General features: G+C 37.7%; 1 protein-coding gene across 6 annotated transcripts; it reads right to left on the reverse strand.

Moving 5' to 3' along the window:
* Positions 1–937: 937 nt before the first annotated feature.
* On the reverse strand, positions 938–16,446 carry LOC130728257 (mediator of RNA polymerase II transcription subunit 12-like). 6 transcript variants are annotated; one of them, XM_057579655.1, is made up of 15 exons: positions 16,256–16,440; positions 16,011–16,134; positions 14,315–14,458; positions 13,998–14,211; positions 12,949–13,008; positions 12,599–12,704; positions 11,198–11,266; positions 11,000–11,053; positions 10,727–10,834; positions 9,538–9,684; positions 9,103–9,453; positions 6,580–8,981; positions 3,251–5,866; positions 2,046–2,382; positions 938–1,907 (listed from the first exon to the last, which is right to left on the reverse strand). In XM_057579655.1, exons 4-15 carry the CDS (start codon positions 14,123–14,125, stop codon positions 1,476–1,478), a joined length of 6,810 nt encoding a protein of 2,269 aa, XP_057435638.1. In that variant the 5' UTR covers positions 14,126–14,211; positions 14,315–14,458; positions 16,011–16,134; positions 16,256–16,440; the 3' UTR covers positions 938–1,475. The 6 variants fall into 6 exon arrangements, 3 of the variants coding, with proteins under 3 accessions (XP_057435638.1, XP_057435639.1, XP_057435637.1); XR_009015621.1 differs by lacking the exon at positions 16,011–16,134 and having other exon boundaries at positions 1,773–1,907; positions 2,046–2,209; positions 2,316–2,382; positions 16,256–16,445; XR_009015623.1 differs by lacking the exons at positions 938–1,907; positions 16,011–16,134 and adding an exon at positions 2,868–3,038 and having other exon boundaries at positions 2,192–2,209; positions 2,316–2,382; positions 16,256–16,446.
* Between the last annotated feature and the right edge of the window lie 6,949 nt (positions 16,447–23,395).

Raw genomic sequence — 23,395 nt, forward strand, 5'->3', positions numbered from 1 at the left:
TAATATTGATTTTCATGTAAAGGTGAAGTCAATTGAAATTATTATTATTACTATTATCATTATTTTTTTTTTTAAATTTCCTCAAGTTGTGAATAACAATTAAAATTTAAATAAGGATAATTTTTCATTTTTAAATTTGAAAAATTGAAGAAAAAAAATAATTAGTAACAAATATAATGAATAATATAAAATATTATTGATAAAAAATTAAAAAAAATTATGAATGTATAAGTAAAGTGACGTTTGCTTATATATAATGATTTACATTTTTTCTCACGTTTAGGTTAATAATTAAAATTTAAATAATGACACTTTCAAATATGAAAAGCAGAAAACGTGTACAATTATTTTTATTTTTTTAAAGCAAAATAGTATATTGATAAAAGAATCAATATAGGCCAAATTTTTTCTAGAAGCTCTGAAATCACATTAACTCGTAAAGTATCTTTGAACAAATTTTTCTCCATACACATTGCCTAGGGATTGAACTCTCAACTAAATGCTTAAGAAGTTGAGCTATCTACTAATTGTGTTATGACTTGTTTTAGGGATGCTGGTGGTGTCTTAAAGAGTGGATGTCGGAGGATTAAGATTAGGAGTATGAAGAATTATGGGATGGAGAAAGAGACTACTTCATCATGATAGGTGATTGAATAACTTCCGAGGAAAATTACATCTTGGATTAAAGAAGAATAACATTTCTAACTTTTCTCTACTCTAATATCCAAGATACATTTGACTGGAAAGCAATGAACATATCTTTTCCTTAGGAGAGAGGAAGCTTGTATAGTGTTTTCATCAGGAAGTATGATGGAATGAGGAATCTGATGTGAGAGAGAGAGGGAGAGAGAGAGAGAGAGAGAGAGAGCAATTTTCCAGATGACTCGTACGATTATAAAGAAGATTTGAAACACCACAGAAATGCTGACATGATTCCTTATAAAGTTCTCTCTGGACATGCAATAAATAATAACAGAATGCTGCATTTCATGCTGAATTTTCCAGATGAATGCACATAAAAATTTGATTATATGAATATACAGACAAAACTTTGGTTACTTGTCCTCATGTGTGCATGCAGCCCGCCCCCAAAAGATACAGACAGGCACATGAATGAGAACCAAAAAGCTAAATATATTAATTTACTCAAAATAAATTGAGAAATTAAAACAATAATCCTATATATACAACAAACAAACCTCTGAACTATGCCTGGAAAATGCACAAGTTCAGAGACTGAGAGGGTGATCAAGAGGTTAGTACTTAGTACTCAACTAGGCAAAAATCTTCACTTTTCTTCATCAAAGCACTTGTCTCTTCACCTGATTCTCAATTTGATGTCCCCTCAACAGAAGGTCAAGCACAAAATGGCACCTTCATGGCAGTCATGCACCAGGAATACATAATGGAACAACAAGTACACCGGCCGAGGGGTTCGCAATTGCATTCTCCAAACCAATCAAAAATCTTGTCAATCAACTATCCTCGTCCATGGCACCGACATATGTAAGGTCGGTTCGTCTCACCCTTACGGCCCCTTTAAGCCAGCTGGCAGCTCGAATATTAACGCGGTCTCCGCTTCCTATGGTGGCGGTATTACCTGCAGAAGGGCAAGATCCAGCATCATCTTCTAAAAGTGTCCAAGGGTCAACTTCCAGATCATTGTCCTGTTGTTTTGACTTCCCTGATGCTGTGGATTTTGATAATGGAACCTGGTTTCTCATAGTGGAGCTGCTGGAGTTAAACCCAGAATTTGTAATGCTGTATTGAAGAGGTGCAAGAGCAGAAATTGGGATAGTTGGTGGCTGGCACGAGAAAGAACACCGCGTAGAGGGAGGGAGTACAGGCATCGCAGCTTGGATACGCCACCGGACAGTATCAGGCAGTTGTGTACAATCCAAGTGATTCTGCATTACACAATAGACCATCAGAAAAACAAGAAGCCCACAAGCTTAGTGTTCTAGATCAAACAAGGCTAAAATGCCTTTGCTATAATATGGGATCAGTCACATAAAGCTACACATTCATAGGCTGAAAGACCAAACCTGCAAAGTTTCCAAAAACTCTCGATCAAATCCTGAAAACTCCCTTGTAGGTTCAATAGTTGTCTTTGAAACAGGTTTCAACCTAAGCCAACTTGGAGGACTACTACTCAACAATCCATGCAAAATCAACAACAAACGATCAAACAGGCCCTCAACAGAAGAATCTACAAAAGAAGCAGAAAAAGCAGCTTCAGAAAGTGATTCGGCCTCTACTCTCGGCAGAGAGCAGTGCATAGCATTCCCTGAAATGCCTGCAGCCTCATGAACCACCTGACTATTAAGTAGGCGAAGAATTACAGAGGCAAGTGTGTGTCTCATGTTCCGCACAGAGGGCTCCCTGCAAAATTTAGAATACAGTTAAACAGCCATCATCAGCCAATATTTGATAAATTAATGTGGAATACATCAGAACAAAAGCCAATGCCTTCATAGCACCAAGATCCATACTTCAATTCTAAAAAGATAATTAGTTAATTGATTTCAGCACCAAAATTTATTCTTGCAAGATATAAGGCACAAAATAATGAGTCGACATCATCATCAATACTAATAGCTTGGATGCCTGTACTCCCTCCCTCTAAAAGCTGCAATAATTTATTCTTTCAACACCCCGAACTAATGAGTTGTCATCAGCTTTCCGTCTTTCTCTCTTTTTTTTAATAGAAAACTGCATTGTTTCTTTATAAAAAGAAGAGAGAAAGAAAGAAAGCTGCAGAAAATGTTCATATTGCATTATCTCCTTTTTTTCTGCATTTCAAGAAATCTGAAAATGGCCAACTTGGGTTGGCACAATTGGCCACAGGTTTCGGATTTAACTCTCACCTCCCCATAGGTTGAGGGTTAGAACCCCCTGCGTCCAGTAAAATCTCAGTTAGCGGGCAACCCTCCTCAGGAAGATCCCCTGGCGCTCCTATCTAGGAGTGGGCCTCTGCTGGTCTCCCCAACATGCCACTAGCGCCATGCCCGGTCGTCTAGAGGTGCTTTCTCTCCGTTCTACAATTTTTTACCCAAAAAAAAACAAGAAATCTGAAAATGCAGACTTGTACCCTCACAACAAATAATTACATAAACATGTTCAAAGAAATCTAATTACTTATCCAGATGAAAAATATAATTCTACTGCAGCAACAATACAGGAAAGAAAAAAAATTCTTCAACACATCCAATTAAAAGCTCACAAATATTAAAATTCTAGTCTCAATCACCTGTCTGTGCAAAGAGTAGGAAGAAATCTCATGAGTAACTGCATACGCAATGACATTGAGACACGTAAAGCTGTAGGGGAAGGTGGGGGACAAGAATCTGTCGGAACTGTTTGACGTCTGGCTAATCCAGGGCTGCTACCTCTTAAAGATCTGCGGCTATTTGCTTTAGTTCCCTGCCCTTCAATTACAGGAGGAGAACTTGCCACCAGCTTACCTGGCACACGAGTAACTGCAGCTATTTGATACTCAATATAACTTAATTGTTTGATCAAATCATTTGCAAAGGAATTACGAGATTCATCAGAGCTTTGATCTATGCAAGGAATAATTAACTCAAGAAGAGCCCTCTCAGTGCCTTGCTGCTGTTTACTGCTTGAGCCTTCAGAGTCAATTACTTGAGAGAACCCCTTTGTGGACTTTTTCACATCTACCTCCTCTTCATTAACTTCTCCTTCTTCAAGAGAAACAGAATCAAATTTCCGTTTTTTCCCCTTCACAGTTATTGGATCAGGACATGGGCTGCACCAACCCCAGGGCTCCGACAACCGGGTTTTAACAGAAAATCCTTTGGTCTCTGCAATGTTAATTAGTCGTTGCCTAATGGTCTTACGACCAAATAGAACATCTTGACCTCCAAGGAACCATTTAGCCTGCAACAACATAGAATCCTCTAGTGACTTCCCGAAACGACGAATCAACTCTGAGAAAAGGGGTGCAGCATCAGGTCTAACTAGTAACCTTGTCAGAATTATTTCAATAAAATTGTTCTCATTCTCAGAAGCGCCAGCCTTCTCTGAACTAGGTGAAGACAACTTTATAGCATCAGCTAAGGACATATCATGTGTCTCCAGTTTTTCAATGAGGGCTTGTTCGTTTAAAAGAAGCCTGAGTTCAACCCATTGCCAATGAAATTTGGCAGGTTGCAGAGCATCCAAAATATCTATAAGCTTATCCTGAAGCTTAGATTCACTATCTGTAAAATGAATTTTAGATTTACCACGCCCAGCAGTACGGCCTCCATCATCCTTTGTACAAAAGGATTGTGGCATCTTACAATCAATCATAGCATTTAAAAACAGCCTAGCACGAAGGGGAACAAATGCCTTCGAGTTTAAATGCATGTTGGAGCCATTCAACTCTAGCAAAGTCGCAAACTCTGCATCACATGTATCTGCAGCCATAAGATCATAAAGACACTGAGAGTCATTAAAACATACATCTCGAAAAGGCATATGTCTTATTGCATCACTTAAGGCAATTGTTAGAGACTGATAAAGTTGGTTTATGTCTTCACGAACTGCTACATTAGCATTCATAATGAAGGACCGCCACATAACAAACGCAAATATTGAATAGGCAGGTGGAAAGACCAAACTTAGAGGAAGCATGCGTTGCATCCTTGAAAGAGCTACAATGGATGGTTCACCCAAGAGATCCACCACTAAGCCTTCACAGATGGTTCTGCAGTTTCCAACAAGCAATCTAAACCAATGGACATGAACTTCAACTGAACTGTCTACCTTAAAGGCCCCAGCTGAACGTGCACTTCCATTTGAATTGGATCTTGTGCTTCTCACAAATTGTATTACATTCAGGCCCTCCTTTAATCTGAGAATGGTTACAATTCTCTCCAAGCTGGTGACACCATACACAACTGCACCAACAAGAAGTGCAGAAACAGCAGTAGCAATTTTTGTTGATCTTGCAACCACAATTTTACTAGAGTTGTTTGCAGCATCATTTGAAATAGTACTAGTGTCATGAGTTTCAGGTGACATTTGAAATTGAGCTCGAGATGTTTTACTTGGAGTAAAAACTCCCGCAAGAGCAGTAGAAGCTTCTGTTGCAAGAGCAATCTCAAATACACAACTATGGCGTTCTCCCAAGGCTTCCTTGAGCAAGCACAAACAAGTTATATGCATTCGCAGGAGGCATTTAGCATAGTTCAATGAACTTGTTGCCAATGACATATTGGAATGATTATTGCTAGCTGAAAAATCAGGCAATATTGCTAAAGTAGGACCAACGCTACCAACAATGGCAGAAACAGCAGAAGTGACCAAAGAGGGATCACCTTCTTGAGCAGCACCACCAGTCTGCCTTATGCAATCTATCAGACCAATAACTATTTGTTGAGCAATTTGATATCCATTATCCCATTTTTCTAAAGCAGAAACTTTTGGTGTAGCAGCAGCAAAGAGCTTTCTGTCTTTTCCAAAAAGATAATGAAATGCATCTTCCACATGACGCTGTACAACATCTCTCATGCTTGAAGCTACTCTGGATGGCAATCGTCCGCCACTTGTCTTCTGACGGAAAAAATTGTCAGGGTCCTCAACTCCTGCAGGAACGCCAAGGGGAAGCCCAAACTCTCCATCAACTGATCGTCCAGAATCAAGTTCAGAAGCAAGCCTCTTATCGCATGTAGTCTTGAAACTTTTCTCCCACTCAATGACACTGACCACACTGCTATATTTTCTCAATAGATGACGAGCAAAAACTAGGGCTCCTGAGCCTGAAACTCTCCCATTAGATGCTATAATAGACGCAGCACGACGCATTAAAGATGACAGAGCTTCAGGAATAAGATCTGCTGCAGCAAGGATGTTCTCATACCTGCATTGAGTAAAAAATGTTAGACAGAGTAGACAATTGAATATCCTACCCCCCCCCCTCAAAAAAAAGAACTTTTCAACATTAGCATAAAGATGAAAAGTAATAAAGTAGTTGTCCAATGATAAAATCTGAGAAAAAATATCAGAGATGGGTTATAACCGGAAAGCTCATACAAAGTCATGGAAAAATAACTTAAGGTCAAACTTGCACTTTGTTATGAAATATTGAAATTAGCAATCAATCGCTATAAAAAGACAAACATTGATTTTTGTTGTCAACCTATAGAAAATAAGACTGTGATGTGGAGAAAAAATTAAATTTAAATGAAACTAGCCTTAGTTATAATTAAAAAGTAAGCACAAAAGGAAAGCACTGAGATACAATGGTTTCCCGTGCACTTTTTAAAATAAATTAAAATAATTTTAAGTATAACACAGCATATTCACATATTCAAAAGGCACAAAGCTAAGAAAAAAAACAGTAAAACTAACTGTCTGTTGGTGTCTGCGTTTGGAGATGGAAGAAATAGGCATTTAAATGGAAGCTTCATATTGTTGATTCGGAAAATACGCGTTGAAAAGGAGGGGGACGCATTACCAAACATACTCTAAGTGTATTAGAAGAAAAAGTTGATGGAGGAAGAGTGCAGAAACTGACTAGTGAATAAAATAATAAATTTCAGCGGAGGCAGCCAAAAAAACTGCATAACCAACCTTCTCAGTGACGATAACAGAAAAGCCTCCCCAATATCACAGACTTGGTTCTCCACATTCCTTGGCAGAATTAAAACACTCCTTCCACTATGAATTGTAGAATTCAGGCTACCGTAAACCTTTGGGAGCAACCACAGGAGGAACTTGACAGCCGATACTAAATCATCCGAGATATCCATCAGATAAAGTAAAGCATAAAGTTCATCCTCACCAAGTTTCCATCGTATTGAACTTCTATCATCCACAGTAGCAAAAGACCTGCCAAACTGACCAACTTTACCAACATTTTTTTCAGTCTCTTCGATAAGCTGTCTAACTACAGTAATCAGCCAAACTGTTATTTCCTTTTTTTCAATAAAGCGCAGGCATTTCAGTGCTCTTCCAGCTGAAATAATATCCTCAGAGTTACTAGTTCGAATTCCATCAACAGACTTTACCGTAACTCCATCCCTAGATGTTCCATGGTGAGGGCACTTTACCTTATTATCACACATGTGACTTGTTGATGCCCCTTGGCTACCCTCAATTCTAGAAGCTGCCAGATGAGCAAGACTCTGGGTTTTACGTACGGATTTTTGCCGAGTCTTAGTAACCTGCTTGGTTGTCTTAAGTGGTTGATCAACTTTCAGAGGCTCCGCTGGCTTCAGCCCCTTCTTCATCCACCACGTCTCTTCATCATCAGCAAGTACTAGAGAATCAGCTTGAGCAAAGGAACCTCTTTCCTCACTCAATTTTTGTTTCTTTGCTCTTGTACATTCTTCACACCCAGGCGTAGCCTCCGCAAGATCAATCTTGCTGTGAGACCTAATTGGACTTCTAACACTGCCTTGAGATTCATCCAATCCAGTAGTGCTCAAATTAGATAAATTTTTTGGTAGCTGTAACAGTTCTGAGATGACTTTCTTCAGTTCTTCAACACTAGTGTCATCCTTTACAATTTTAGAAGATAATATAGAAGGAACAGTTTTCAACAGATCATTTGACACTGTAGAAGCTCCATCTTTTGTTGAAGATGCACAGTGTTTTTGCTTAACAGCAGAAGATTCGGCACTAGTGGCATTGACATGGTTCTCACTCAAGGAACCACGAAGTAAAAGGCGTCGCTCATTCAAGTAAACTTGTAAGGCTTCAATAAGCAGTGGCCCTTCAATAATCCCCGATTCTTCCAAAGCATCACGAATGAAGTTACCAGGAAGCTGCTTCAAGATTCGACTATGCCTCTTTTGTCTCTCTATGTCAACCGCATTTACATTCATATCCATGATCCCACTCACTATCAGCTGGCGCGCATATGCTAAAGGGTAAAAGATGCCTGCACGTATGAGTTCCACCATAAGTAGATGTAAGCGTCTGCGGCCTTCCCCTTTTTGCACCATATGCTGATCAATCCAACAAACTATAATATCATGTAGAGGACCTGGGCTTTCAAATATGACTGAAGAATAGATACTCTGATCCATAGTTTTTGAACTAGTTTTTATTTTGGATGCATTGGTCATAGAATTCCAATTATTCTTCTGACTTGAACACTTTGCTAAATAACTGACTCTATGAGTGTTTCCATTCTTTTTTCTTGGTGCAATCTGCATATCCCTCAGCTTCATCTTTAAAAGTCTGACTGCTATATGCACTTGGGAAAGATCTTTCTTACCTGTGAACTTTATGTCAGAAGGAGGTGTGGTCCTAAAATCCCTGAAATCGCATGTTGCCCATTCACAAAGGAAAAACACAGAACAAATAAGTGATGTATTTACAGTCGCAAACCACTTCAGCGATAACCTTAAGCAAGGGCTGACTTTTACAACCCAACCTTCAGATACAGTTCCATTACAAAATCCTTCAAAAAGAAATCTGTATGCCCCATATGTATCACCAAGTAAAAGAGATTTATCCAAGGCCTGTGCAGCTTTAGCCAGACAGTGACCCGGACACCCTGGACTTACAGCCTCTGAGAGATCATTTGCATGCTTTTGAATGCATGAAATAACATAATCAAATGCCAATGACTGGTATTGTGCATCAAGGCCTTTATTTCTAAATACAGACACAATATCTTCTGAACTATTTTTTATCTTTCCTGCAGCTTCAGTTGCTTTAAGTACAAAATGCCCATCATTTATTGCATGTGAGACTACAGAGGATGGTAAAGGAAAGCAATCCAAAGCAACGAAAGTCTCCGGTGCCACAAGTATTAAATACCGGAGCATCTCAATCAGAGCAGTAGTCGTATATGCCCTCCGGGAATTATCTACTAGATCTGATCCACCAGGAGCGGGGTCACGAATAATACGAAGAGCTGCTCCAGCGAGAGTGCGTACATATGTCTGAGATAGAACAACAACTTCTAAAAAGCCATATATAATAGGCAATAGCAGCTGCCAAATCTCAAGCAATTGCTTTTCCTGAAAGAAACAGAAGCGTGACAGATCAAAACCTGAAGTCTGAAGGATTAGAATTAGTAGAATCTAAAAATGTTCAATTTTATTTTCATGAGCACGCGATTTGTTACATGCAATTAATTACCTGTAGTTTATGCAAAACCCAGTCAATGACAAGAGAAGGAAGAATCAACCCTTCAGCATGATTCCATTGCAGAAGCCGAACAATATACCACCATCTAAAATGTAAAGATGGTTCTTCACCATTAAAAACAGATAGTAATTGGTCACTTCTGTGCTGAAGCGGTGCACTATAAGGCATTTGGGATGATCGATCTTGACAGTGAGGAGTAGAATGAGATGTATTTTTGGAGAAAAATTCATCCATAAGAGTTTGCATGTATTCAATAACATCTTTGGTCCAAAGCTCAGAACAAGACAACTGAGTTTTATCATTAGTCCCAAAAGGAACACTGGCAGAACCAGGACGAACCTGCTAAGTAAAACATAATCTACCTTCAAACATTGAAAAGGGAGGGACACTCAAGGAAAATTAAATAAAAACATGAGGCATCCTTACCAGATTGAGGTAAGTAACCTTTATGAACCACGTAGCCCTCAGCAAAGGAACATTATTCCTAATAAGAACCTCTAATACTGATTTCCTTCTATAATGAGGGACAGGATCAGCCAAAGTACGTAATCGCTTGTGCTGTTGAGATAATCCCTATAAAAACAATGAGTTTGTAAAAGAACTAGTAACAGCAGAAAATAAGCACTACCAAGTAAGATTTGAAGTATTCAAGGATTTAACAGGAATATCAACTTAGGAACTTATAAACATTGGCTCTTCTAAATTCATGAATAGCTATAGCCTGCACGCAGTTTTCATATAAGTTCAGCAAAAAATTGCTAGAAACTGTTGTAAAATCAAGGTTACTGGATTTCGTTAGTAGACCTGGGCTTATACTAGAAGTACTAATACTTGGATAATTATTAGTATAAATAAGAGCATCAAATTAGGTATTGCATAACATCTAATATTAATGAGTCTCAGTGTCTCACAATCATAACATTAGCAGTATTTCTCTCTCTGAGGAGTACTAGGTTAAAGTACATTTAGGTCCCACCAAATTGGGAGTGGAGCCCATATAATCTAGTGAACCCTACATGGATTTCAATCAATAAAGAGAGTGTTGGGAAGAGAGTGTCAAAGTGAGTGTTGGTAGCATTTATGTTCTCTCTTTTCCATTCCATCTTTGTTTACCTAAGCCCTATTATATCAAAAGTGCATACAAGAGTAACCTGAATATTGATAAATGTGTGTATACAATACCCTAACCTATTCAATACTGGTTCAAGACAAGCTACCAAATAGTAAACCAATAATCCTGATATTCTTATCATCAACCAACTATCCCAAAAGCTTAAGTTATTATGTGAAGCCACATATTATAATTCTAACACACCACCTCACATGAGAGCCTCTGGGCTTGAAGCGTAAACAATGCACAGAACCACCAACATTGTGCTTAAATTCAACATTTTATTGGAAGAATGGCATCAAGGATTAAACTCTACACCAAATGGTCATAGATGGTCTCACACTCATGAACCAACTATCCCAAAAGTTTAAGCTGTTTGACAAAGGTATATAAATGGTTTTATATTATACTTCTAAGAATTTTAATTCAAACAAATAATAAGGGAAGTTAAACAAAAAAGTTTCGTGAAGAGTAGAGAGGGAGCAGCAAGACTTCAATTAATACCTCAATCCATTTCTTCCGGAAGTCTTCAGGACATGGCCTTTGTTCAGGGAAAACACCAGGCTTCGTGAGTTGTGATCCTGAAAGAGCCACTCCATAGACTTGACCAGCCTGCAAAAGTAAGCACTATCATGTAGATCATATACCGTCATGACAAACTGGCATAGAAATGGTCGAATAGACCCCAAATAATAGAAAATAAAACATATAAAAATATGGACATATCTCGGGAGGCAAGCATAATAAAATAGTAGAACAAAGATAAGAAGTCATCACCTTCCGCTTCTGAACACGAGATTCATTTATGGCCCTTAGACGTTTTCTAATGGCCTGGAGAAAAGATGAAAGACTAAAGAATTAATCTACAAAGACTTCCAATGAATACAAAACTAAATATGAAGAATGTGCAGTAAACTCATGGCAAAGCTATACAAACAAGAGGGCATGAATCCCTCACAAAGATAAAGGACTCACCTCTTTGCAATTAAGGACAATTGACTTGTTAAAATTCGGAACCTGGGTCAGTGAAATTTCTCTAGCTTCCTGAGACCAAGAAAGTAATGCTATGTCATAAACGGAAAAAATTCAATTCTTGCAGCCATCATGGCTGCTATTATGGTGCATTTCAGCCATTGCATGTACTATACTCATCTGAGATTGAAAATCTCTATGTAGCCCACGCTAAAGAGAAAAAAAATTCTTTCTATTATTGAAGGGGGGTTTTATATTCCTGACCACATCGCACCTCTTAGTTGACTTTACCATTTTCAAGCCTCTCCTCGATATCAGAAAGAGATCATATTCATCAGACAGCCTCTCCTCCATCAAACCCGTTTCACATAACCATCTAACCCCTGTTTTACATAGCCCACACACCTTGCTCCCACTTATTCCTCTATCTCGCACAGTTCTTTGACACATGCAGATCCTTTTCGCATAGCCTCATTTATGGGAGTGCTTCATCTTTCCATCCCTAGCTTTGGACGCTTTCCTCCAGCTCTAGCACTGTTCAGCCTCTGTTTCACTTTCAACAGACCTTAAACTTACTCAGGATCTGGTGCTGGGTTTTTATTAAAATTGACTTATCAGTTATGCCATGGGATTAGATTAATGAAGGGTGTCTTTAAGCTATGACTTGTGAGTACTAATGATGGACATGTCGAGTTTTGAGTACTTTCTTAGCTCTAAGCATCTATTTTGCGTCTCACAAATTATTTGCATTGTACCCACTCTCTTTCACTTATGAGTGTGTTTTGTTTCAGGGTATATAAAATGACTCCAGGGAAAGTTAACATAGGAATAAAATATTCCCACGTTCGTTACAAATAAAAGTTCAAAGATATCTATTCATTCACAGGAATATATGCCCATACTTCTACCCATTTCTATTCTCATGGCCCGTGACATGGAAATGTAAATTACATGTAAGTTATCTTAAACAATAACTTCCTTTGTCTCCTCTTTCTTCTACTTTTTGAATTTTGAAAACATGTTTCCATCAATGTTAAATATTAACCACACATCCCTAGACATAATATTTCCAGGAACATCATTCCAAAGAATACAATTTTATACCTTGAAACAAGTACCATATAGGCTATAGCATCTGCTTCACAATTAACCCCGCTATAGTAATTTTGGGGTCAGCCGTCTAACAAACTATGATGCCCTTAACATATAGAACTAACAAACTTTAGGTCCCTTTACCATACTGTATAAAATAATGGGGAGCTCAACATAAGAAGTTCAAATCTTAAAGGAATTCAATAATTGGATAACACCTATAAGCTATATAACCCAATCATTCATAGCTTCTAAATTGCTATTTGACAAAATATGTTAAGACATAAACACACGTAAAATTCAAAGATGTACCTCAAGCCCCTCAACTGTGTCCCTATATCCAGATTGCAAATATTCTCTGGTCAGAGTCTCCTCAGGGCAATTTGGTGTTTGGGGGTGAAAGTCTGGGGGCCCAAGCCTGACATTAAAAAGTAGCATTTATAATTAATAAAACTAGATTATAAGGAAACATAAAGCAAAACTAAATATTACCAAGTTGAAATCCATGCCACGCTATACTGTAACACAAGAAATAAAAGATATGCTAACAAACAAGGGCATCGAGACAGTATATCAACAATTGTTTGGGATATAAACTAAAAACATGCAAATGATACCCCAAGAAAAACTAGGGAACAGGTTCTATAACTTTAATGAACTACCTAGAGTTCAGAGGTTCTTTATCACACTTCAACTTGTATGAGTATAACGGTGGTTGGCGCCTGCAAAAAAACAAACCATGGTGTTTAAAGTGATTAACAGCATCAGATAACTGATTAAGCATAACACAATCTATTTTATTATGGAGTATCAAAAAGAGTAACTCAATAAAATTGAAAAACTATTGCAAATTGGCAATATTAAATTAAAGGAGTGTTTCAATTTTCAAAGGAAAAGTAGACATAAAATGAGACTGAATTTCTTAGTAACTGATTGTTAACTCAAATACAAACTCACTCCCTGTGAACTCCAATCTAATTATTTTCATAAAAACTTACCAAAGCCGATGTTACAACATCTGGATTCTGGATTTGGACCGTTAAAATAATTTCTTAATTTTTTAACATAATTTAAAAATTCCCACTGTATCTTACACAAATTAAAATAAAAAATAAAAAATAAAAAAACTCCGCCGCATGACAAGCTTCACCCATCAAGTATAACACAACTATGCAACTATAATGCTATGGTCTAGCATCATCATCATTATCAACAATGACAATCATAATAATAACAAGATGAAAAGGATGAAATAACAACAACAATAATAATAATAATAAATAATAAAATGTTTTGATTATTTAAATGGTAAAAAATAACTACTGTTTTGAAATATATTAGGATAGACGATCAAAATAGGTTCTAAACTTATACATTAGAAATAAAAGTAATAACTAACGTAATCAAAGAAATAAATACTGGTCCACCTTGTAATAGATACTTAAACCAATAACTAGAATATTATAATCAATCAAGAGATAATTAATGATCCTACGCAGAAGTAGTTTTCAAGTTTCAAATGACATCAAGTAAAGAGTAAAGACAACCAATCACTAGAGCAAGCTAATAGCTAAAGAGACTAAAAGCATGAGAAGATGTGCCACAACCACAACTATCAGAATATGTAGTAAATTAGTCACAAACGCAGCAGACACAATGGGAAAAAGTTAATAAGATTCTAACAGGACAATGTCGGCAGAGAGAAACTTACCTTGAACTTATAGGAAAGTTAGCTGGCAAGGATGATGGATCAGTTCTTCCAATGTCCCTAGTTGATGGCCCACCAATTGTACTGTTATTGACTGCACTAGTGCAGTTGCCAGCATGATACCTTTGCATCTCCAAAAACTAAAACTGGCATACTGCCCTAAGCAACAAGCCACTACAAGTAGCTGAGATAGCTGAACTTCATCATTGAAAATGCCCTGTGTCATTTCCAACCAAAGCAATTAAGCAAGCTAAAAATAAATATCTAAGAAAAACAAAAAGAAGCATAATTGAAGTCGTAAATAGATCAAATGAACTTACACATCAAATCTATGCCTTATTGAACTGCATTCAACTGCTAAAGGATATGCACTGAAATCCAAATGCCCCGAAAACAGTGTACCTTAAACTTGACACCCAATTTGAGGACCCCAAATGTGTAAGGCAGAGTGGTACGATTCTGAACTGTAGGCACACAATGAATAATGAATTAAAAGAGTATTCATTACATGCAACTTAAGAAGAACCATTAACAAACACCAAGATTGCATCAGAAGAATGCAACTCAAAGGAAATATTCATACTACAAAAATTTAAAATTTTAGTCTAGTCTAAATATTGTATTCAAATGTCAGGAATATAAAATATTCTGAAAATTGGAAAATAAAAGAAAATAAGATCTTAAACTGTTGCCCACAGTGAATCTAGTTTCTTAGATATAGATCATGGAGCTTCACATTTATATTCGGAAACTAAAGTTAACACCAAACCCCCAAGCCTAAATGTAAATCATTCTTCAAAAATAGTGACAACGATATTAGAAACTTTAAATACACCTTGAAAAGAACCACCCGTGAAACTAACACAAATACGATCATAACAATTATACAACTCACTGAATTGATGGCTATTGACGCAGTTTGATGGTTATTAAAACGAGACTCGAATCGTGAATCAGAGACCTACTTTCCAAATCATAAATCAAATCTTATTATGTATCGTAAGATGCATGATACAAAAAAAGTAGGTTATAAATGGAAACATAAGCTGATATATCATATAATAAACCTTAAAATAATACAAGATTCAAGCCATAAATCAAAATAAGAAAAACAGTGGGCGCTTGCGTGAAGTTTAAGTATTCAACCCTTCAAAAACAAAAAACAAAAAAACAAATTCGACACATTTCTTTGATTGATAGTAGAGAGGACCAAAGTAGGATTTGAATTTTTTTAATAATGTGTCGTGGGTCTTTTGAGGAATATTAGCCTTTCTTGTAGAAACTTAAAAAAAATCAGTCCAAAAAGCACCAGAAATCTGTTTGGCTCACACAATGTGACCCAACTAAAGTGCAACTTGCACGCAACTTAGAATCGTAAGATTCAGCAGCGATTTGTGAATCATAAGATTCGGCTCCGACTCAGAAATACATAACGAGATTCATGTTTATTTTAGATTCACACTACGATACGTATCACTGCCTCAATAATTTGTATCATATCGAGAAATGCACCGTATGTATCGTAAGATACCGATAACTAATAACCATTAAAGTAAGAAATATCACGTAAAATCTTTCTACATATGATATGAAGTTCAACAAAATCAAAACAAAAGGAGGGAGAAAAAAAGAAAACATCATCTACATGAAGTTCTAACATTTATATACTAGTGGCAACCATTTCAGAGTTGACAGAATCATAACTTCAAGTCTTCAATCGATATCCGAAAATAATAAATTATGAGAGACAACACAAGATTCAAGTTTAATTCAAATCACTTCTGATCCCCATTCCCCAAGCATGTCCAAGACATAAAAACACCCTCATTTTTCAACTTATTTTCCCTGCTCAAACTAACCCATATACATCAAATGAAACTTCTTCAGATGCAAATTGCAAAAATTATAGTGACAACCCACCAGCTGAATAGTCTAAAAATCTAAACTTTAACATCAAATCAAGCTATACTGAGCATACTATACATAAACCCCAACACCCCAATTGCAAAAACATACAAAATCAAATCTAATGCGGGAAAAAGCTTCGGAACTGAAACTCCAAAGCACGATCCAACTTCGGAAATGCACGCCAGAGCTAAATGTGGAGATTGAAATTGGGGGTATTGAAGAACGAAGAAAGCTAGGGTTTTGAATTGACAATTCCGCAAAACAGAACAGAAGAGTTTTGTTAAATAACAATAATGCTGGGGAATTACAAGAGATTGAAGATTTGGAACAAAGAAGTTAATGGGCATGCATACCTGCCGAGAAAAATTGAAACTTTGACGGAAAGAGAGGGAAAGTGTGAGAAAATAGGAGAGAGAAACAGAGGAACAAAGCAGAGGGAGGAGGAGGGTGTTCTCTATTGTGTGCTAAGAGTGCTTTGACTGTGGCGATGATGACTGTGGTGTTGGGTTTTTCGTTTTCTTGTCACTGAGTAACATCAACATGTAAGGGTGAAGGATCTAGCATAACATAATTTTTTTCTTTTTTTTTTTTTTGTTTAATTGCACTTTTCGTCCCTGATGTTGATGTTAGACCCTTATGCAATTTGAATCCCCTTTGTTTAAAATGAGCAATTTTGGTACACGAAAGATCAACCTGTGACAATTAAGTTCTTCCGTCAAAATTGCTAACAGAGTTAGTCTATGTGGAACTCATCAGTGACATGGATCTGACAAAATTTGCCACTAGACTGCCACATCATTAAGTATAAAAAAATTAACAAAATTTGCTTAACTTAAAGTTGATTAAACAGTGAATTCAAAAAAAAAGTTAATTAAACAGCCGTTCAAAAAAAAAAGTTAATTAAACAGGATATAAAAACTTAATTAGAATATAATCTTAAAATTAAAGCCTATCAAAATCTTCTAATTCCTTACTGTCAAATTAAACATGAACTGAATCTTTATCACCAAAAAAATTGATATTCAACAAAATAAAAAAATCCTGCATCTTCATCTTCTCTACTTTCTTCATCTTCTTCCCCTCCCTCTAACCTAAACAACAACATGTTCAACTTGATTCAGATCTCCACTTCGCAGTCGTTGTCGATGCCCAAGTCGACGTCGTCTTCATCACCGCCGGCGCAGTCAACACTGTCAGTTCCGCCTCCGGTGAGCAAACCCGGATCTACACCTTGAAACTCAGATCTCAGACCCAGATCTACACTAAGACCCATTGTTGTTTTGAGGATGGAGGGTTTTAAGGTTGAGAGGAAGAGGGATGAGAGGACGAGTGAGCAGAGGGTGGAAGCGTGAGGTGGTGGCGGAGAATGGTGGTCACTCGCTCCAAACACTCTTCTCTTCGCTCCTGTCTCCTCTTGATGGCTAGGGTTTGTCTCTTAGTCTTCTTTTCATGGCTTAAAAGCATGGTATTATTTCCCAGAAAGCGGAGTATTATTGATTGCCAGTAAAAATTGTGGGTATTGTTGATGGGTTTTTCAAGGGAGCGAGTAATGAGATTAAGAAAGTGTGTGGAAGATGTTGGCTTTATGATTTTCTTGAAGATTGATATTTCTAGGTTGAAAAGGGTATGGGGTGATTGGGGGTGATTGGAGATGAGGGAGGAGAAGGAAAGGGGAAGACGAGAATGATTTGTTCACTGACTATGCTTTTTCTAGGTTCATAATTTTTTCAAACCCAGGTGTTCAAGGTCTGGATTTGTGTTTGAAGGAGAGGAGGAGGTATGAAGGTTGAAGAAGGTGATATGTAAAAAAAAAATGCTTAAGTGGAAAAATTATTAATAAAATATTAATGGACATGCCAGCTCAGCGATTTCCGTTAACTATTAACGGAGAATTAACGGAAGGATCCAATTGTCACATGTTGATCTTTCGTGTACCAAAATTGCTCGTTTTAAACAAAGGGGATTCAAATTGCACAAGGGTCTAACATCAGGGACTAAAACTGCAATTAAGCCTTCTTTTTATGTTCAACATTATTGTCTTAACTCTTAAGGGTTTTTATTAAGGTAAAGTGGAAACTTATATAATAGTATAATATTAAAAAAGAGTAGGGTTTTTTCTAAGTAAGAGTTGTGTAACTCATTATGCAAAATAGCCTTCACCACCATACTCATAATTTGATTCCACCTCTACATGTTGAAAACCTAGTCTAGGCAAGAGGTAAGCCAAGTTTTATCGCTAACGCTTCAACCACTAGGACACCCATGTTGATCGACTTTTTTCTTGGTTGTTTCCCTGAGAACATTAGCATCATCATCTCTTATTACAACTCAGCGTCCACGTTAACCTAGATGAGATTGTGCCTCAGAGAAGCCCAACGCACAACAATCTCACACAATGAAGAAGTAGATGCACGACCTGTGGTACCTGTGCGACCTGCAACAGGTTTGCGATTTGCAACCTGCGTCTGAAGCAAATGGTACTGGAGTGCAAACCTAATTCAAAATCTCTCTAAGTATTAGTGAAGGTATGAAAAACGGTAGAAATGGGGGGTTTGAATAACGTTTTCAGAATAAAACTTCCACCTTAAGATTTTAACAAATCTTTCGAGACAAATAAAGTGCTTAAGATAAGAGATAGAAAAGCACACAAGGATTTTATCCTGATTCACTTGATAAATCACTCAAGCTAGTCCAGTCCACCCGTTAAGGTGATTTCTTCCTTCTTAGAATGAAGGCAATCCACTAATCAGGTAATTGTTACAACTGCACTTGAAACCTACAAGTGACTAACAATACACTGACTTAGCTCACACTAAGATTCACTCTCTTAGTCTTCTCTAGGATCCGATCAACCTTGATCTCCTAAAGGTAAACTAAACAACTGTTTAAGAAAGATTGTTTACAAAGGAATTGCTTCTCAAAAGCTTGTAGTAAACACAATGAATTCAATGAAGAAAGAATGCTTAGAAGATTTGAATATACCTTGCGCGTGTGAGATTCTTCCAACCGCATCTTTCAATCTTCAGCCTCTATTTATACTCCAAGGATTAGGGTTTGAACGCTGCATGGGAATGCTACCGTTGGAGGGCAGATCTGGAATTTCCAGCTTCTGCTGTGGCTGAGAATGTTAGGTTAGGTCGTCAGGATAGTACATCTGCTTTTGTACTTTGGATAGTGACTTGACCTTTAATGTGAGACCCAAGTTTTTAGCTTAGAATAAATTAGTGAAATTTCTTATTCACGAATAATTTCGATGTAACGTGAAGTAAGGAAACTGGATAAACGTTTATTAAATGGAATAAATGTACGGAGAAGATATTTCACGGGAAGGTTAAGGACAAGATTCGAATCGACGGAACTTATGACGCAAGTATTATTCGTTTACGCCTAGGACAAAAACCTTAGGAAAAGATTAATTTAACCCTTGGAACACTATAGGAATAAATTCCAAAAAATCTTCAAGAGGAATATAAGAATTTCTCTTATTCCTTTCCATGATAAGCGTTTCGATACGAAACCCTAGAATGTACGAACGTCCGATTCTAATCCTCGGAGGTTTGCCGAAACTAAATCACTGATAGTTCAAGAAACCTAAAATAACGGACGATGAAGACTTTTTCTATTCGGAGCTTCAAACGAAGATTCCACACGCGTACACCTATTTCTCTCGATGTTCCTAATCTTTCTTCAGAACGAAGTTTTCTCATCCGACATCAACTGCAAAAAGTAGTTTTTCGGGTTAAATCGATTTACACCGACTTTGTATCGTTTGCCTTAATTCCAAGAAACCTGTTTTGAGTTATGGAATTCTGTCACCAGAACCTATCTTAGAATTCACCGAGGAATGCGCAGGAAAAATCGGAATCGCGAAATTTTCATTTTTCCGTATTTTCCAAAACCTATAAATAGCAAGAAAATGAAAAAATTTCAAAATAACCCTTCACCCATTTCACCCAAACCCGCGAGCAAGGAGGAGGAGAGGAGGAGATTTGATTTTCGTCGATTCTTGTCTGATCGTCGCACAGTTCGTTGCTACGCGTAGGCCTCGAGGTACTGATGCTTTTCCTTACCTCTGATCGTAAATTCTGTCGCTTTTCTTTATGTTTTTCTGTGCTCAAAGTTTTGAGCTTTTTGTAAAACTGTCCAAATAACTTGATTTCTCTGTCTAAACTTATTCCTTGTGTGCCCCTAAGCATGTTTAGCGGATTACATTTCGCAGAATCTCGCCGAAATGCCGCCGAACTTCAATTCTGCTCATAATACCCATTTTTGGCTAAAGTTCCGTCCTTTGGGCTTAAAACTCTCGACTGAGCTTAGCGTTATTAGGATTAGTCGTCATAATCGTTGTTGGTGTCGACCCCATCTAATTTGTTTTTCGAAATTCTGATTTTGAGTTTCCGAGCTAAAAATATTGACCAAAATACCCCTGCGACAGTTTTCGACCCGATAAATTTTCTGAGAGTTTCCCTGGCCTAGATATCGCCTAAGAATACCTAGGAATTAAATTTGATCGAAGAAAAAGTTCGGAAACCCTAATTTTGAGAGTGGCCGAAACCTATTTGTTAGGGTACCGTGTCCAAAAATAATTTTTGGGTCTCTATGACTTGAGCCATTGCGTAGCTCTTTCAATTGTCGAAATTTTGGCTCCGGTTTCGTGTCATTCCGAGTTCTGTAGCTCGAGTTATACTCGTTTTAGCGAACGAAGTCTCCGTTGTCAATTTGTGCTTAAATAGGAACTCTGAAGCTTTAAAAGCTTTCTTTACGATTTCGATTAGTGTTATTAGATAGCGTTGTTTCTAGTGAGGCTGTGTTGATGATTGTGTTTCCTTGTTTTAGGTTCACAACTTCCATGCACAACTTCTACTCACGAAGGTAAGGGTAACTCAGTTTTAGAGCGTCATTTCAGTCTTGCCTGCTTTTATCGCACTGCCTGCGCTTGAGATGAAGATGTTTATATTGATTGGCACTGGATTATGATTATTATGCTTGCAATGTTGAATGCTTGTTTATGTTGACTGTTTCTGAGGCTTGTGCCAAATGTTTTCTGAAGGCTTCGGCCGAGTAAACTTATTGAGACATGTGTCTCCGTTTTCTGAGAGGCTTCGGCTGTTTACTGGTTTCCGTCATTACTGCTTTCAAGTGGATAAGACGTGATTATTGTTGATTGATTTTGGCATATAGGGCTGAACTAAGTGACATTCAGTGGTTGTCGTTCCACATGTCTGTCCCGTCCTTCGTGGCGTTATTAAGTGGCATCCAGTGGTTGTCGTTCCACATGTCTGTCCCGTCCTTCGTGGCGTTATTAAGTGGCATTCAGTGGTTGTCGTTCCACATGTCTGTCCCGTCCTTCGTGGCGTTATTAAGTGGCATCCAGTGGTTGTCGTTCCACATGGTTGTCCCGTCTTGTGAGGCGATATTAAGTGGCATTCAGTGGTTGTCGTTCCACGTCTGTCCCGTCTTAAGAGACGTTGCTGATCGATCCATTTTGGTAGTAGCATATAGTTGCATTATAGGGAGCTAACACCTGACCCTATGTTGTTGGATTTTAGTTATTGACTTATTGATATCTGATTTGATGTTACATTGTTGAGGTTGTTATTATCTGAGTTAATCTATGTTTAAGTTGTTGTTATATGAGTTGAGTTATGTTGCTAGTTATTTACCATGCCAGGTAATTAAATTTGAACAGCATGATTTTCCCTTTTATACATGGTAATTGCATGGAGTTAACCCTTTCTATTTGCTACTTGTTGTTTGGGCTCTTAACGCTATTAGGCGATGGAGAGCCTTCCGCTGAAGCTTAGCTGTTCGAGTTGGAGATCGTGACCGTGGGCGGTCGAGTAAAGGTGGATGAAGCAGTTGCTTCTCCCTTTTTTGAGGACTATGTCTGAGTTTCTTTCTCCATCTGAAAACTCTGTTGTTTAAACCTTATCTTCGCCACTTGTCTAAGTGAGCGTACTTATTTTGGAAACTTGCTTATGATATTGCAAGACACTATTATTATATGTCAGGAACGGGCTGTTTAATTAAGACTATGATATGTATTCAACTGTGTTTAGTCGTTTTAAAAAGGAAAAAAAAATTATTATCGTGTTTTCTTAGGATTATGAAATAGTCCTTAGACTTTGATAGGTTACTAATGTGACTCCTCAGTTGAGAAATTGGGGCGTTACATTTAACCTTGTAGACTTCTGATCAGAGGAATGCTTCGTGTTGGAACTTGTGAAGCTCGTTGATCAGAGTCAGAGGGAAGCATGGATCCTCTGACCGTTGCACCTTCTGATTCTGAACTCAGAGGGAAGTACTTGGTCTTCAGAGCCATTTTGCTTCTGGACTTCAGAGTCTCCACTTTTCAGCTTCTGGATCTTCAGAGTCTTCTACACCATTAGACCATCTGAACCTTCAGAGTGTCTGGGTTGTCAGAACGTCTGGATTTTCAGAGCTTCAAGTGAGTTGAGTCCACGTCAGAGCTTGATTAACTTCAGATCTTCTGAAGCTTTTCTACTGTTCAGATTTAACATAGATATTGCGAAAGCGTTGCTTGGGTCACTCTTTAAGCACAGTGCTTCTGATTTGTGTGAGATAATATTAAGGTCAGAGCCTGTAAATAGCACACTCAGAAAAACACGTTAGAGTACCATAATTGTTCATACTAAAATGTTAACTTGTAATCATCAAAACATAGAGTTGTACTACTACTCGATCAAAACTTGATCTTACAATTAGGACCAGGTTAATTTGAGCTCAAAGCATAATAAACTACCAACATGGCGTGAAGAATATATCAAAGCATAATAAATCAACCCTAAATCAACAACATGGGGTGAGGAATACATAAATAGTGTGGGACCACCCACGTATAGAAGAGATCACCCACATAATGAAGGGGTCATGGTTGATGACTCGTCGTATATTAGATGGCTCGCCAGATAGAGATTCACTCGCTAGGTAGTGAGAACGCCCGCCTAGTACAAGAGTCACCATAAAATGGTTAAGTCACTCATGACTAGTCCACAAGAGTGAATCATGAAGGCAGAGTGTGTCATTAGTAAGAGCTCACCTTGGCACACAAGAATAAAGGAGTCGCCAAAGAATGGTTAGGTCACTTCTAACTAGTTCACAAGACACCGAGCCTACAACATGAAGGGAAAATATGCCTTTAAATTGGGTTGCATTGATCTGCTTCCTCATGATCAACTCACCATCTTCAAGTCCACAAGTTCACAAGACACGAGTTCGGAGCATGAAAGCAAAGTGTGTCTTTAAACTGGGTTGTCTCGATCCGCGCTTCCTCAAGATCAGAACGTCATCTTCCAGTCCACAAGATGTTGAGCCTGAAGGCAAAGTGTGACTTCACTCGCCACATAATCATCTATATATGTCTCGTTCTCTATGTCTTGTTTCCTTTCTCTAACACATTCTAACATACATAATAGAATATACTCTGATATTATATCTAACATACATAATAAGATTTATAGAAAGATCATTTA

This window comes from Lotus japonicus, chromosome 1 (genome assembly GCF_012489685.1).
Source record: "Lotus japonicus ecotype B-129 chromosome 1, LjGifu_v1.2".
Taxonomy (NCBI): Eukaryota; Viridiplantae; Streptophyta; class Magnoliopsida; order Fabales; family Fabaceae; genus Lotus; species Lotus japonicus.